This window comes from Capricornis sumatraensis, chromosome 21 (assembly GCF_032405125.1).
Source record: "Capricornis sumatraensis isolate serow.1 chromosome 21, serow.2, whole genome shotgun sequence".
NCBI lineage: Eukaryota > Metazoa > Chordata > Mammalia > Artiodactyla > Bovidae > Capricornis > Capricornis sumatraensis.
In genome coordinates this window covers 22,668,270-22,683,231 of record NC_091089.1, presented here as the reverse complement: position 1 = coordinate 22,683,231, position 14,962 = coordinate 22,668,270, and the positions used below count along the sequence as shown (strand labels likewise).

The 14,962-nt window shown below is 39.3% G+C and overlaps 1 protein-coding gene across 3 annotated transcripts in view; it reads left to right on the top strand.

Moving 5' to 3' along the window:
* The window catches only part of KIAA1328 (KIAA1328 ortholog), a 424,271-nt gene that overhangs the window by 337,922 nt on the left and 71,387 nt on the right, over positions 1-14,962 (top strand). For all 3 annotated transcript variants that reach the window (XM_068993877.1, XM_068993876.1, XM_068993874.1), the window contains one exon: positions 2,287-2,468. In XM_068993877.1, the coding sequence (XP_068849978.1) occupies positions 2,287-2,468 (182 nt within the window). The remainder of the gene's footprint in view (positions 1-2,286; positions 2,469-14,962) is intronic.

Here is a 14,962-nt window from a genome sequence, read left to right as displayed (position 1 = left end):
CCTGTTTTCTTCTAGGAGTTTTTGTATATAGAGTGAGAAATTTTTCTAATTCCACTGTTGTTTATGTAATTCTGTGGGGTAACTTCTTAAAAGTACAATTGTAAGAGGGTAGGTGCACTTTTATCTTGTAGTGACAAATCACTCAGCAAAGGGTTATCCCAATTTGCAGTTTCTCGTGCCCATGCTTTCTCTGAGTATTATTATAACTTTCCCACTTAAGGGAACACTTTTGGGATTTAGGTTTAGGTTTTGATTTTTAATGAAACATCCGGTCTTATTTGTAATCCTGGGAAAGCACAGAGAAGTTTGTGATTAAAAAAGAAAAAAAAAAGATGACTGGCAGGCCGTAGTCACAGAGGGCGTGGGTCAAATGGTACCAAGAGTATGAGAGAAAGGTATGATTTTCTTTTGAGGTTTTTTTTATAGTTCTATGTTTATTTTTGGCTTTGCTGGGTCTTCACTTCTGCACAGGCTTTTCTCTAGTTGTGACAAGCAGGTACTCCTGTCTGGTTGTGGCGCACAGGGTTCTCATTGCAGTGGCTTCTTGTTGCAGAGCATAGGCTCAGGAGTTGTGGTGCTCGGGCTTAGTTGCTCCATAGCGTGTGGAATCTTCCAGGATCAGAGATCAAACCTGTGTCTCCTGCATTGACAGGCAAATTCTTTACCACTGAACCACCAGGGAAGCCCCCTCTTCAGAGATGTTAATAGAAGAATAGTAGATGGGTAAAGTTGGAAGTAAATGCAATGAAAGAAGAAAATTTTTGTATAATCATCTTTATTTCAGAGAAATTAGAATTCAGGTTCCTAGGATGGGATTTGGAATAAAGGTACAGACAAACCTCTGTGTAAAATGGAAGGGAGGATTCCGTGTTGGGAATGATCAACACTGGCTAGTATTGGGAGCGTGAGTGACCTGAGAATGTATGACTTGGGGGAATCCAGTAGTCTTGGTGATGTTAACTTTTCTGTAAGAACAAGTAGAGATTTGCCAGGATTTGGGACTTCTGGGTTGAGGTAAATTTATCTTACATTCACAATGATGTAGTTTTATTCTCCCTATCTTCCTGCCACATGAAAAGAAGTTTTATGAGCTAAGATACACGTCCATTGTCAGGTCAATAAGGAAAAGTAACCCTTGGATTCTGGTAAAAAAAAATTTAAGCTCCTAAATTTAATACACTGCTTTATGCCCATATAAAACCACACTGTTAACAGTTTTACTTTCTTCATACCACTCTGAGCATAAAGCTATATAATGTATTGACTTTTATTAATAAATTATGGTGTGAGCAAACATTACTAAAATTTCTGATCCACACAAAACAAACCCAGTGACTCTGACAGGTTTATGTGATTTGAATCCTGGACGAGGGCCTCATGGGATTCGTAATGGATCCAGTAATACTCCATCAACTTGTTCTAGTCTAGAGATTGCCTCTCTTTCTGGGAAGTTTAAATATTCTAGTTTTCAGAATATTACTCTTTGAATAAATTATTTTTCTTCATTTTAATTTTCACATTGTTTATGGTCGTAGGCAAGACAAAACGAAAGTATCACGAGATTGTGGTGAGCTTCAATTAGAAGGAAGGCACTGGTAGAATAGTAAGAGATGCACACCATTATAACACTTCTCTCTAAAAAGTAAAATGTTCCAAGAGGAATTGTGCTAATGCTGGGAGCATATTTCACAAGAGAGAAAAATGTATGCATGTGTGTTTATTTTCATTAAAATTTCTTTTACTCCATATTTGCCTTGTTGACTTTATAATGAAATTATATGAGGACAGAGACCAGTTCTCTCACATGCATTATAGTACTATTCCTCATATACTCTGAGTACATAATAAATACCATAACAATCGAAAACGAGAAACACAAATGCATTTTGAAGCAAACTGGTGATATTTTAATCCCTTATGTTCATTTTTAGTACTCAGAAACATTTTAGTTATGCAAGTCTTGTTTTAGCACACTTTTTATTTCTACAGATACTCTGGTTCTCAGTCATAGTCTGTGGCTTTATTAGCAGTTTCATGAGTCTGACGCTTATTTCCCCAACTCCAAATATAAACTTTTGAGGATAAAAACCACAACTCCAGAATTGTTTTGGCAGGACACACAACAGGTCTTCAGTAAAGTTTTTAAATTATATATCAATAAAAAAATAAGAAAAAGTTTCTACTGCCATGAATTGCATTTCAACTCATGCTGAATTTATATGCTCTTTTTGTGATCCATACCCCCTTCTGTGCCCTCTATAGCTCATTCATGTTTATTCTTTTCAGTTTGTTGAAGTCAGAGTGTGATGACTGGACACTTGGAACATCACCGTCCAGCAAAAAGTGCCAAGGCTCCACTAACAGTGGAGCAAGTAGAAGAGATAAGAAGACAGTTGGGTTTCAGTCACAGATGAAAGATGGTGCCCTGTGGACCGGTCAGAAGAAAGATGCATGTCGATCCCAAAGAGGTGAGCTCAGCATCTGCAGTAGCAAAAGGGGAAGCTTTGGGGGCCAGGTTGCTAGTGGTTGCTAGACATCAACTCCAGATGGTTTCCTGTAACCCTGGAGCAAGAGTTAAACGTGTTACAAACCAACATGCACCTGCAAGGCCACAGGTAACACGTCTCCTGGATCAGTGAATTGCATCAACAGTTCTTTTAGAATACTTATGAGAAACTATCTAATGTGTCCCTCTTTTTGCAAGCAGCTAACTGTAAGAATTATTCAGCAGTAAATATGGTCATCAGTTCAGTTCAGTCGCTCAGTCATGTCTGATTCTTTGCCACCCCATGAATCGCAGCACGCCAGGCCTCCCTGTCCATCACCAACTCCCAGAGCTTACTCAAACTCATGTCCATCGAGTTGGTGATGCCATCCAGCCATCTCATCCTCTGTCGTCCCCTTCTCCTGCCCCCAATCCCTCCCAGCATCAGGGTCTTTTCCAATGAGTCAACTCTTCACATGAGGTGGCCAAAGTATTGGAGTTTCAGCTTTAGCATGGTCATAGACACAAAATAATACTTAAAATGAATAAAGAGGACCAGAAATAGAACATAAATCTTTGCTGGGAAAGTAAACTCTAACAACTGCAGTTAATCCTCAATTAACTGGAAATATGAGGAGGGTGGAAGAGAAGTCATTGTGGCTAAAACAGAACCTCGTAAGTATTGCCTAGCAGTCTTTGAAGTACCAGTAATTCTTTCTATTTTATATGTGGTAGATATTTTAAGAGAAATCAGTTATAAATAACTATATGAAATATTAAGTGAAGCAGTTAAATTTAATTTCATATCCTGGTTGTTTCTGAAGTGGCTTTTGGTTTAATCTCTCCTGGAATCATTAAAGGAAGGACTCTGGGACAGAATGGAACAAGTCTGAGCTTCATTGGTCAGAAGAAAGCAAAGGGCCCCAAAAGGTCTCAGAGCCCACTTCTGTTCACTCCTCTTTCCCAGACATCTTTCTTGCCTGTTCACAACCATTAACCTCGATTTCCTCCTTGTTTACCTCTTTTTACTGGGCTAGCTAGCACTGTCCACTGCTAGTGTTAACCAGCCAATTTCTCATAATCTCTCAAGTCACTCTCACATCTGTTTGAGAATTGGACAGTGCTTTATGAGATCTTCCTGGGGCTTCCCTGGTGGCTCAGATGGTAAAGAATCTACTTGCAATTTAGAAGACCCAGGTTCAATCCCTAGGTTGGGAAGATCCCCTGGAAAAGGAAATGGCAACCCACTCCAATCTTCTAGTCTGGAGAATTTCATGGACAGAAGAACTGAAGTCCATGGGGTTGCAAAGAGTCAGGCACCATTGAGCGAAAATACTTTACTTTTATGAGATCTTATAGGTATACTACTCTCTGCCTTTCCTCATCAACTGGCAGCTTTGTCACGTTTTTGATTTTAATTATAATTAATCTAGAAACCATTTAGTCCTCTCCCAGATAATTAAAAGAAGGTAATTGGTCCAAGTTTCAGAAGAGAGACTATCCACAATTTGAAAAAAGAGCAAAGGTACATTTCGTTTGATACAGGACAAAAGTTCTGCAGACCTCTACTGTTTTAGGACAATTTAGAACAACTCCTGTCTTTTTAGACTTTGCTACCAGAAACAGAAATGAAACTGAGGAGACTTTGTATCTGAGATGGAGTCTTGTCTACTTTGTCTATTAGTCGTCCTTCAGAGATGGGACATTCTTACTTTTGGCTTCTTCTGTTCTTAGTCACTGCACTTTGGAGAGTGGAGAACCAGTCAAAATCGCTGTGGCGGTTACACTGCAAGGCTCAACATAGTCTTCTGTTAAACTGACAACAAACTTGTGATGTGTGTCAGCACTGAAATAAAATAGCAATATGAGAAAAATTTAGTGTAATAGCAAAGGGACAAATAACTTGTGTTATTGGCTGAGACCACAGCAACATTAAAAAGCTGCAGTTGAAAAGGCACTTTGAGAAAGGTGTCATCAGGCCAGCCCTGCTGTGGAGGTTAATCTCTCCCAGGCCCAGCTACAGAAGCCGGAAGTCTACAAAGGGCTTGTGCCGTACCGCCCCCCCACCAAAAAAAAAAATCAATTTCTAATTTGAAACAAAATCATTTTTGACTAACGGGATTCAGAACCCATAACTTTTTGCTGTGTAGTCTGCTGACATTTCAGCACTTTCTGTTGTGCACAATGAATCCTAATAGTCATTTTATAATGTTACTAGACCAATCAATTTAACCAAGAAAAAGCTGTTACGATTCTGCAGTTTTCCAGGCACAGTACACTCATGCTTTTATTTTTTTCATTACTCTTTTTTTTCCTTCCCCCTTTTTTGAGGGGTCGTGGGGGAGGATTTATTGCATTATAGTGAGAAAAATAGAAAAATTTTCATCTTTTTAAAAGTATTCTGCTTCAAGGTATTCACAGCAATTATTAACTTTTTCTTCTACTCGCAAGAAATGCTGTCTTGTATTTTTCCCTTCTTTTATTCTAATATGGAGAGAAAAGCAAAATGATGGTATAGCTGATCACTGAGGAGCTGAAGTTGCCTCTTGGAGCTGTTCTGCCCGTTGCAGGGCTGGTGGTACACACAGATCACAGTACAGGGCAAGGTTATTGCACTGGCATTTGCAGTGAGAGACAGACTTTCCCAAGGTGTGCTGTAGCAGGATCAGACACCCCGTTTAGCATAAGGCCAATGACCTAACACTAATTGCCTAAGTTATACTGCTTGGTTTAGCATCTCCTTAATTGCTTTCCCCGCTTTAGCATGTCTGAATTTTTAAACATGTTATTCTTCTGTTTCATATCCTTTGTTACTTTTGTTGTCCTTTAATCATTAAGTACTACATAGGACATTTACTGCAGGACCATTAATCTTTATTATCAGTCTCTTACTCCCTTACCTCTTCTATCTGCCTCACCATTCTGTCAACTTTATTAATACCAAACACATTAAAAAAAAAAAAAGGCCTGATTCTTATCTCAAGAAATAACCTTGTGATTGTGAAAATACCAGTACAGTACAGTATTGTCAGAATTATGCTTGAGATGTAAATTGTTTTTCAATCATCAATGCTTGGAATGTTCTTAGTTGCCTTTATTGAGCTCTGTGGAACAAGGAGACTTACTAAGGAAAATCCAAACTTGAATCAAGAACTTTTAAGCTGGCAGAGGCCAACACAATATTGTAAAGCAATTATCTTCCACTTTAAAAAAAATGATAATTTAAGAAAAAGAACTTTTAAGCCAAAATCATAAATTTAAAAATACCCACTCTTCATTCTTCTTTTTTCCTCCCTACTGAGCAGTGTTTTTATTCTTTCCTAGCTTGCCTAGACCCTCTCCTTCCTGAACAATCACTGATTCTCATTCCTGAGTCAGGCTGGAAAGCCATCCCAAAGCCCAGTACTACACTTAGAGCTAGCTCCTGTTTGTTTCTCTGTCATCAGTTTCTCACTCCCCTTAACACTTTGAGAGAGTTTGAGAAAGACTGAATGTAGAGCGACTGTGGTTTACATTCTGTATGTCCTCTAACTGATATGGATAAGAGGCTTATGGACGCTTCCTATTGGGAGAGACTGACTGGAGGAAACTGGGTCTTGTTCTAATGGGTCTTGTTCTAAATCTTTAATCCAATTTTCTGTTGATGGGCAGAGCTGTGTTCCCTCCCTGTTTGACCTGAGACCAAACTATGGTGGAGGTAATGAAGATAATGGCACCCTCCTTCCAAACTCCCATGTACCCACTGCCTCACTCAGTGCCCCTGACCCTGCAGCAGGCCACCACTGACCCATGCCTCCCCCAGAGACTCCTGGACACTCACAGGCAAGTCTCATTTAGTCTCTTATGGGGTCGCTGCTCCTTTCTGCTGGTCCTGCTGTGCACAAGGTTTTGTTTGTGCCCTCCAAGAGTCTGTTTCCCCAGTCCTGTGTAAGTTCTGTAATCAAATCCCACTGGCCTCCAAAGTCAAATTCCCTGGAGGTTCTCAGTCCCTTTGCCAGATCCGCAGGTTGAGAAATCTGTTGTGGGTCCTAGAACTTCCTTAATAGTACAAGAATTTCTTTGGCATAATTGTTCTGTAGTTTGTGGGTTGTCTGCTTGGTGGCTCTATGGTGGGGTTAATGGCCACCTCCTCCAAGAGGGCTTATGCCACAGGCTGTGTGACCCAGGTAGCTGCACCCAGAGCCCCTGTCCCTGCGGCAGGCCACTATTGACCCATACCTCCACAGGAGACACTCAGACTCAGTTCTGGCAGTTTGAAAAATCAGGAGAATACCAGAAAAACATCTACTTCTGCTTTATTGATTACACCAAACCCTTTAACTGTGTAGATCACAACCAACTGTGGAAAATTCTTCAAGAGATGGGAATACCAGCACACCTTACCTACCTCCTGAGAAGTTGGTATGCAGGTCAAGAAGCAACAGTTAGAACCAGACATTAAACGATGGACTGGCTCAGAATTGGGAAAGGAGTACATCAAGGCTGTATTTTGTCACCCTGCTTATTTAACGCATATGTAGAGTACATCATGCGAAATGCTGGGCTGGATGAAGACAAGCTGAAATCAAGATTGCCAGGAGGAATATCAGTATCCTCAGATATGCAGATGACAGACACCACCCTCATGGCAGAAAGTAAAGAGAAACTAAAAAGCCTCTTGATGAAGGTGAAAGAGGAGAGTGAAAAAGCTGGCTTAAAACTCAGCATTCAAAAACCTAAGATCATGCTGTCCAGTCCCCTCACTTACTTCATGGCAAATAGATGGGAAACAATGGAAACAGTGACAGACTTTATTTTTGGCAGGCTCCAAAATCACTGCAGATGGTGACTGCAGCCGTGAAATTAAAAGATGCTTGCTCCTTGGAGGAAAAGATGTGACAAACCTGTGCAACATGAAAAGATGCTCAACATCACTCATTATCCGAGAAATGCAAGTCAAGACCACAGTGAGGCACATTTCACACCAGTCAGAATGGCTGCAATCCAGAAGTCTGCAAGCAATAAATGCTGGAGAGGGGGTGGAGAAAAGGGAACCCTCTTACACTATTGGTGGGAATGCAAACTAGTACAGCCACTATGGAGAACAGTGTGGAGATTCCTTAAAAAATTGCAAATAAAATTGCCTTATGACCCAGCAATCCCACTGCTGGGCATACACACCAGAATTGAAAGAGACACGTGTACCCCAATGTTCATCACAGCACTGTTTATAATAGCCAGGACATGGAAGCAACCTAGATGTCCATCAGCAGATGAATGGATAAGAAAGCTGTGGTACATACACACAATGGAGTATTACTCAGCCATTAAAAAGAATACATTTGAATCAGTTCTAATGAGGTGGATGAAACTGGAGCCAATTATACAGAGTGAAGTAAGCCAGAAAGAAAAACACCAATACAGTATACTAACACATATATATGGAATTTAGAAAGATGGTAATGATAACCCTGTATGCAAGACAGCAAAAGAGACACAGATGTATAGAACGGACTTTTGGACTCTGTGGGAGAGGGAGAGGGTGGGATGATTTGGGAGAATCGCATTGAAACATGTATACTATCATGTAAGAAATGAATCACCAGTCTATGTTCAATACAGGATACAGGATGCTTGGGGCTGGTGCACGGGGATGACCCAGAGGGATGATATGGGGTGGGAGGTGGGAGGGGGGTTCAGGATTGGGAACTTGTACACAGATGTACACCCGTGGCTGATTCATGTCAGTGTATGGCAAAACCAATATAGTATTATAAAGCAAAATAAAGTAAAAATAAAAATTAAAAAAAAAAAAAAAGATACTTGCTCCTTGGAAGAAAAGATGTGACAAACCTGGACGACATATTTAAAATCAGAGACATTACTTTGCCAACAAAGATCCATCTAGTCACAGCTATGGTTTTTCCAGTAGTCATGTACAGATGTGAGACTTGGACTATAAAGAAAGCTGAGTGCCAAAGAATTGATGCTTTTGAACTGTGGTGTTGGGAAAGACTCTTGAGAGGCCCTTGGACTGCAAGAAGACCCAACCAGTCCATCCTAAAGGAAATCAGTCTTGAATGTTTGTTGGAAGGACTGATGCTGAGGCTGAATCTCCAATACTTTGGCCACCTGATGCAAAGAACTGACTCCTTGGAAAAGACCCTGATGCTGGGAAAGATTTAAGGCAGGAAGAGAAGGGGACAACAGAGGATGAGATGGTTGGATGGCATCACTGACTCAATGGTCATGAGTTTGAGCAAACTCTGAGAGTTGATGATAGACAGGGAGGCCTGGTGTGCTACATTCCATGGGGTTGCAAAGAGTTGGACAGGACTGAGCAACTGAACTGAACTGAACCTAGAGTAAGTTGAATTTACCTGATGATATTGACCATGCCCTGCATTTTGTCTCTCAAGTTTTCTAGTTTACATAATATACAACAGCTGTCACTGGTTGAGACTCCCTGAGAGACTCCTAAACACAGTTTTCTTTTACTGGAAGTGAAGGAATAATCCCAAGTGAAGAATAATCTCTGAAGTTCCTAGTTCTCCCTCTAAGTAAGCCCTGGCTTGCAATGATCTGTGTTCTTTGCAATCCATGTTAGATTAATATAGAGGTCCTTATTTTAAAAAATAAGTAAGTGGGATTATCTAAAGTACAGAAACAATTTCCATCTTGCCCCTAAGGAGCATTTATTTCTGTTTCTTTTATTATTAGCATTATTATTATATGTCTAATCATTAGAAAGAATGCCATAATATCTTACTCCTGGTTCCCAATAGTCTGAGGTAACAGATTTGTTAAAACTTGATACTTTGATCATCAGAACACAGAAGACAAGCATACTGCAGAGCTATGAATAAACCTCACCACATATATTAAATCATCCTGCCTAGCCCACTCAGAAAAGAAATTCAATTGCAAGAGACCAACATTCAGAGATGAAGTTGCTATGTATTGAATAGTCTCTTAAGCCAGAGGCTCTACATTGCCTATCCTCTGCAATAGAAGTATCTCAAAATACTACATAATTTACTTACTTAGCATGTATGTTTTGTGTCTTTTCCCAAGAGAATATAAGCACTCCTTATGTTCACCATTGTTTCCACGTCTCCTTGAATGTTGCTTAACACATGGTAGTGCTCATAATGTATTTGTTTAATGAATTAACATATTACAGTTGACTCTTAAACTACTCACCGTTGAGCTGCCAGAATCCCCTTACGTGTGGAATCCTTTCAGTAGTAAATACTGCAATTCTACACAGTCTTTGGTTGATTGAATCTGTAAATGTGGAAGAACTGCCTGTACGGAGGGCCACCTCTAAGCTATACTTGGATTAACCCCCACGTTGTTCAAAGGTCAACTGTATATGTATTAGTTTTCTTTTCTGTGTCCTTGCCCTATTTTTCCACAACAAGGATGTAATCAATGAGATCTTTGACCTCAGTGCCTACAATGATTTAGTGGTTTAAGAAGTGTACACGCTGGTCCCTTCAAAGCCCTTATGTTGATTGATTGGTAATATCAGAGATGTCAGTGAAGTAGGGGTCTTAAAAAGCACTGCTTGAAAGCCGAGAATACTATGGGTTTTTCTTCCGTTTCTTTTATTCTAATTGAGATTTAATTTTTATACAATAAAATTGCATAGGACTGAAGAGTACAGTTTGATAAACCTTGACACTTCTATATACCCACATGGTTAAGAAATAGCGCATTTCCATTATTCATGAAAGCTTCCTTGTGTTCCTTTCCAGTCATTCCCCGTGAGCCCTCTCTCCTTGATTTGCACGTGGCTGCCTTCTCAGTGTGTCCTCACATGCCCTGTTTGCTGTGAATGTGCATCCTTGGTGTGTCTCCCTTTTCTTATAAGAACAGAGTCTTACTGGATTATGGCCCACCCATATAACTTCATTTGACCTTCATTACCTGTTTAAAAGGGCTTCTCTGGTGGCTCAGAGGGTAAAGAATCCATCTGCAATGTGGGAGACCTGGGTTCGATCCCTGGGTTGGGAAGATCCCCTGGAGGAGGGCATGGCAACCCACTCCAGTATTCTTGCCTGGAGAATCCCCATGGACAGAGGAGCTTGGCGAGCTACAGTCCATGGGGTCACAAAGAGTCAGACATGACTGAGAGACTAAGCACATAGCACATACCTCTTTAAAGGCCCTGTCTTCAAATATAGTTGCATTCTGAGCTGTACTGGGGCTTAGGACTTCTGTATTTGAATTGCTGAGGGCGGTGGGGTGGGGTGGGGCTGGAAGCAGAATTCAGTCCATAACAGTTGCTCTTTCCAGTCTTTTTATGCCTTTTACTTCTTATTTCACTGTACTCTCTAGGATTCTATTAACAACGTACGATGAAATGGTAAAAGTGGACTTGATACCTTGTTCCCAGTGTCACAGGGAAGGCAGACTGTCCTTCACCATTAAGTACGATTTAAATGTAGGCTTTCTGTAAATGCCCTTTCCCAGGTTAAGAAAGTTTCCTCCTCATTTGCTGAGAGCCTTTATGGTAATAAGTGTTGAATTTCATCAAATCTTTTTTTTTCTGCACCTATTGAGATGATCTTGTGTTTTCCTCTTTATTCTGTTAACTTGATGAATTACACTGATTGGGAGATACTGGTGCATAACGTCCTTTTTTTTTTTTGGTAATGACCTTGTCAGGTTTTGGTATTAGAGTTATGCTAGCATCATGAATGAGTCAGGAGCATGTCAGCAAGATGGCAGCATAGGGACTTCCAGGAGCTTGTCCCTCCACAGAAACACTGAAATACCTGGCACATACTGTCAGAACCCACATTACCAAAGCTCTGGAAAATGGTGAATGATTTATGGAAACCAAGCAAATGCTTAACTGGGAAAAAGGCCACTGAACCATGGTAGGAGAACTTTAAAAGTTTTAATTTATCCTCACCCTACTCCTCTCTACAGCGTAGCAGCAGTCTTACATATGACAGCCGAGTTCCAGGTGTGAGTACCTGGTCCCAGAGGAAGCAGACCTTATTCTCAAGGAGTTGTGTTTATCTGTTTCATCCTGTCTGTGGATTTCCCAAAGGGCTGATACATGGAGATCGCCTTTGTTTTTCCTACGTGTAAACTTTTTCAAGACAGAGAAGCAGCTGTATGTAGGACATTCCTTGAAAACATTGAAAGCCAAATGAAAACACCACTGCCACCTGGGGTAAAAAATAACAGTTGAGACAAACAATAGACAACTAAAAGCCAACACACCTAGGTGAAATGGACACATTCCTAAAAATACACAAAGTACCAAAACTGACTTAAGAAATGTAAAACATCTGAATAAACCTGTTAGCAAATAGATTAAACCAGTAATCACAAAGCTCCCAACAAAAGCAAGCTCAAAATTGGATGGCTTCACTGCTGAATTGTATCAAATAGTAGAGAAGAATTAAGACAAATCCACTCTTCCCAAAAATATAGCAGAAGAAGGGATACTTATTCACTCATTAAAATGAGTGAATCATTTTATCAGCATTATTCTGAAAACAAAGTCAAAGACATCACAAGAGAACTATAGACCAAAATCCATTGTGAATATGGATGAAAATATCCTCAACAATAGCAAACTGATTGCAGCACCATATTAAAAGAATTATATATCGTGATCAAATAGGATTTAGCCCAGAAATTCATCATACAGGTGGTTTATCGTATTAAAAGTATTTCATAATAAAAATACCATATTAATAAAAATAAAAAATATGATCATGTTAACAGAGAAAAATCATTTGACAAAATCTGACACTCCATGATAAAAACAATAATAAAATAGGAGTAGAAGGAAACTTCTTCAACATAATGAGGGACATCTATGAAAAGCCCACAACTAATGTCGTATTCAGTCGTGAAAGACTTCCCTCTAAGATCAAGAACAAGGCAAATATTCCCACTTTTGCCACTTCTGTTCAACATGTTACTGGAAGTTTTCTATTTTTTAAGAAGGCATAGACAGAAAAATTAGGTAAGAAAAAGAAACAAAACATACTCAAATTGGAAAGGAAGAATTAAAACTGCATTAGCAGATGACATGGTTTTACATAGAGAATATCCTAGAGAATGCAAAAAAAAAGAGAAAAAACTGCTGGAACTAATTGCGCCAAAGCTGTTAGAGCTAATAAATGAATTTAACAGAGTTTCAGAATAGAATTTAGCACAAAAATCTGTTGTATTTGTATATACTAGTAATGAACTACTGAAAAGGAGTAAGAAAACAATTCCCTTTATAACAGCATCAAAACAATAAAATACCTAGCAATAAATTTAACCAAGATTGCAAGACTTGTACACTGAAAAGTTGCAAGAGATCAAATTGCCAACATCCATTGGATCATAGAAAAAGCAAGGGAATTCCAGAAAAACATCTACTTCTGCTTTTTGACTATGCTAAAGCCTTTGACTGTGTGGATCACAACAAACTGTGAAAAATTCTTAAAGATATGGGAATACCAGACTACTTGAACTCTCTTGAGAAACCTGTATGCAGGTAAAGAAGCAACAGAATTGGACATGGAACAACAGACTGGCTCAAAGTTAGGAAAGGAGTACAACCAGGCTATGTATTGTCACCCTGTTTATACAGCTTATATGCAGAGTACAGCATACAAAATGCCAGACTAGATAAAGCTCAGCTGGAATCAAGATTGCCAGGATAAATATCAGCAACCTCAGATATACAGATACCACTCTAAAGGCAGAAAGAGAAGAGGAACTAAAGAGCCTCTTGATGAAGGTGAAAGAGGAGAATGAAAAAGCTGGCTTAAAACTCAACATTTAAAACACTACAATCATGGCATCTGGTCCCATCACTTCATGGCAAATTGAAGGGGAAACAGTGAAAGCAGTGACAGATTATATTTTCTTGGGCTCCAAAATCACTGCAGATGGTGACTGCAGCCATGAAGTTAAGACACTTGCTCCTTGGGAAAAAAGCTATGAAAAACCTGGACAGCCTATTAAAAAGCAAAGACATCACTTTTCCAACAAAGATCCAAATAGTCAAAGCTGTGCTTTGTCCAGTAGTCATGTACAGATATGAGAGTTGGACCATAAAGAAAGTTGAGTACCAATGAATTGATGCTTTTGAAGTGTGGTGCTGGTCAAGACTATTGAGAGTCCCTTGGACTGCAAGGAGATCAAACCAGTCGATCCTAAAGGAAATCAACCCTGAATATTCATTGGACGGACTGGTGCTGAAGCTAGAGCTCCAATACTTTGCCCAGCTAGTGCAAAGAACCAACTTGTTGGAAAAGACCCTGATGCTGGGAAAGATTGTAGGCAAAAGGAGATGCAGGCAACAGAGGATAAGATAATCAGATAGCATCACTGACTCAGGGGACATGAATCTGAGCAAACTCTGGGAGATAATGAAGGACAGGGGACTCTGGCATACTGCAGTCCATGGGATCATAAAAAGCCAGACACGAGTTAGCGACTGAACAACAATAACAACAAATCAATGAATTTAGTTAAGTCTGTATATGAAGTTAATATACAGAAATCCCTTGCATTCCTATATACTAAAAATGAAAAATCAGAAAGAGAAAATAAGGAAACAATCCTGTTCACCACTGCAACAAAAAGAATAAAATACCTTGGAATAAAACTACCTAAGGAGACAAAACACCTGTATGCAGAAAACTATAAGACACTGATCAATGAAATCAAGAATGACACAAATAGATAGAGAGATATACCATATTACTGGATTGGAAGAATCAATATTGTGGAAATGACTGTGCTACCCAAAGCAATCTACAGATTCAGCACAATCCCTATCAAATTATCAATGGCATTTTTCTCAGAACTTGAACCAAAAAGTTTACAATTTGTATGGAATCACAAAAGACCCCAAATAGCCAAAGCCATCTTGAGAAAGAAAAACAGAGCTGGAGAAATCAATCTTCCTGATTTCAGACTGTATTACAAAGTACAGTCATCAAGACAGTATGGAACTAGCACAAAAGCAAAAGTATAGATCAAGTGGAACAAGATAGAAATCCCAGAGATAAACCCACACACCTATGGGTACCTTATCTTAAATAAAGGAAACACAAATATACAATGCAGAAAAGACAACCTCTTCAATAAGTGCTGAGAAACTGGACAGCTACATGTAACAGAGTGAAATTAGAACACTTCCTAACATCATACACAAAAATAATCTCAAAATGGATTAAAGACCTAAATGTAAGGTCAGAAACTGTAAAACTCTTCTAGGATAAGTTAGGCAGTACGCTCTTTGACATCAATTGCAGAAAGATCCTCTTTGACCCACCTCCCAAAGTAATGGAAATTAAAAAAAATAAATAAGCAAATGGGGCCTAATTAAACTTAAAAGCTTTTGCACAGCAAAGAAAACTGTAAGCAAGATGAAAAGGCAGCACTCAGAATGGGAGAAAATAATCACAGATGAAGCAACTGATAAAGGATTAATTTCCAGAATATATAAGCCAGATCAATACCAGA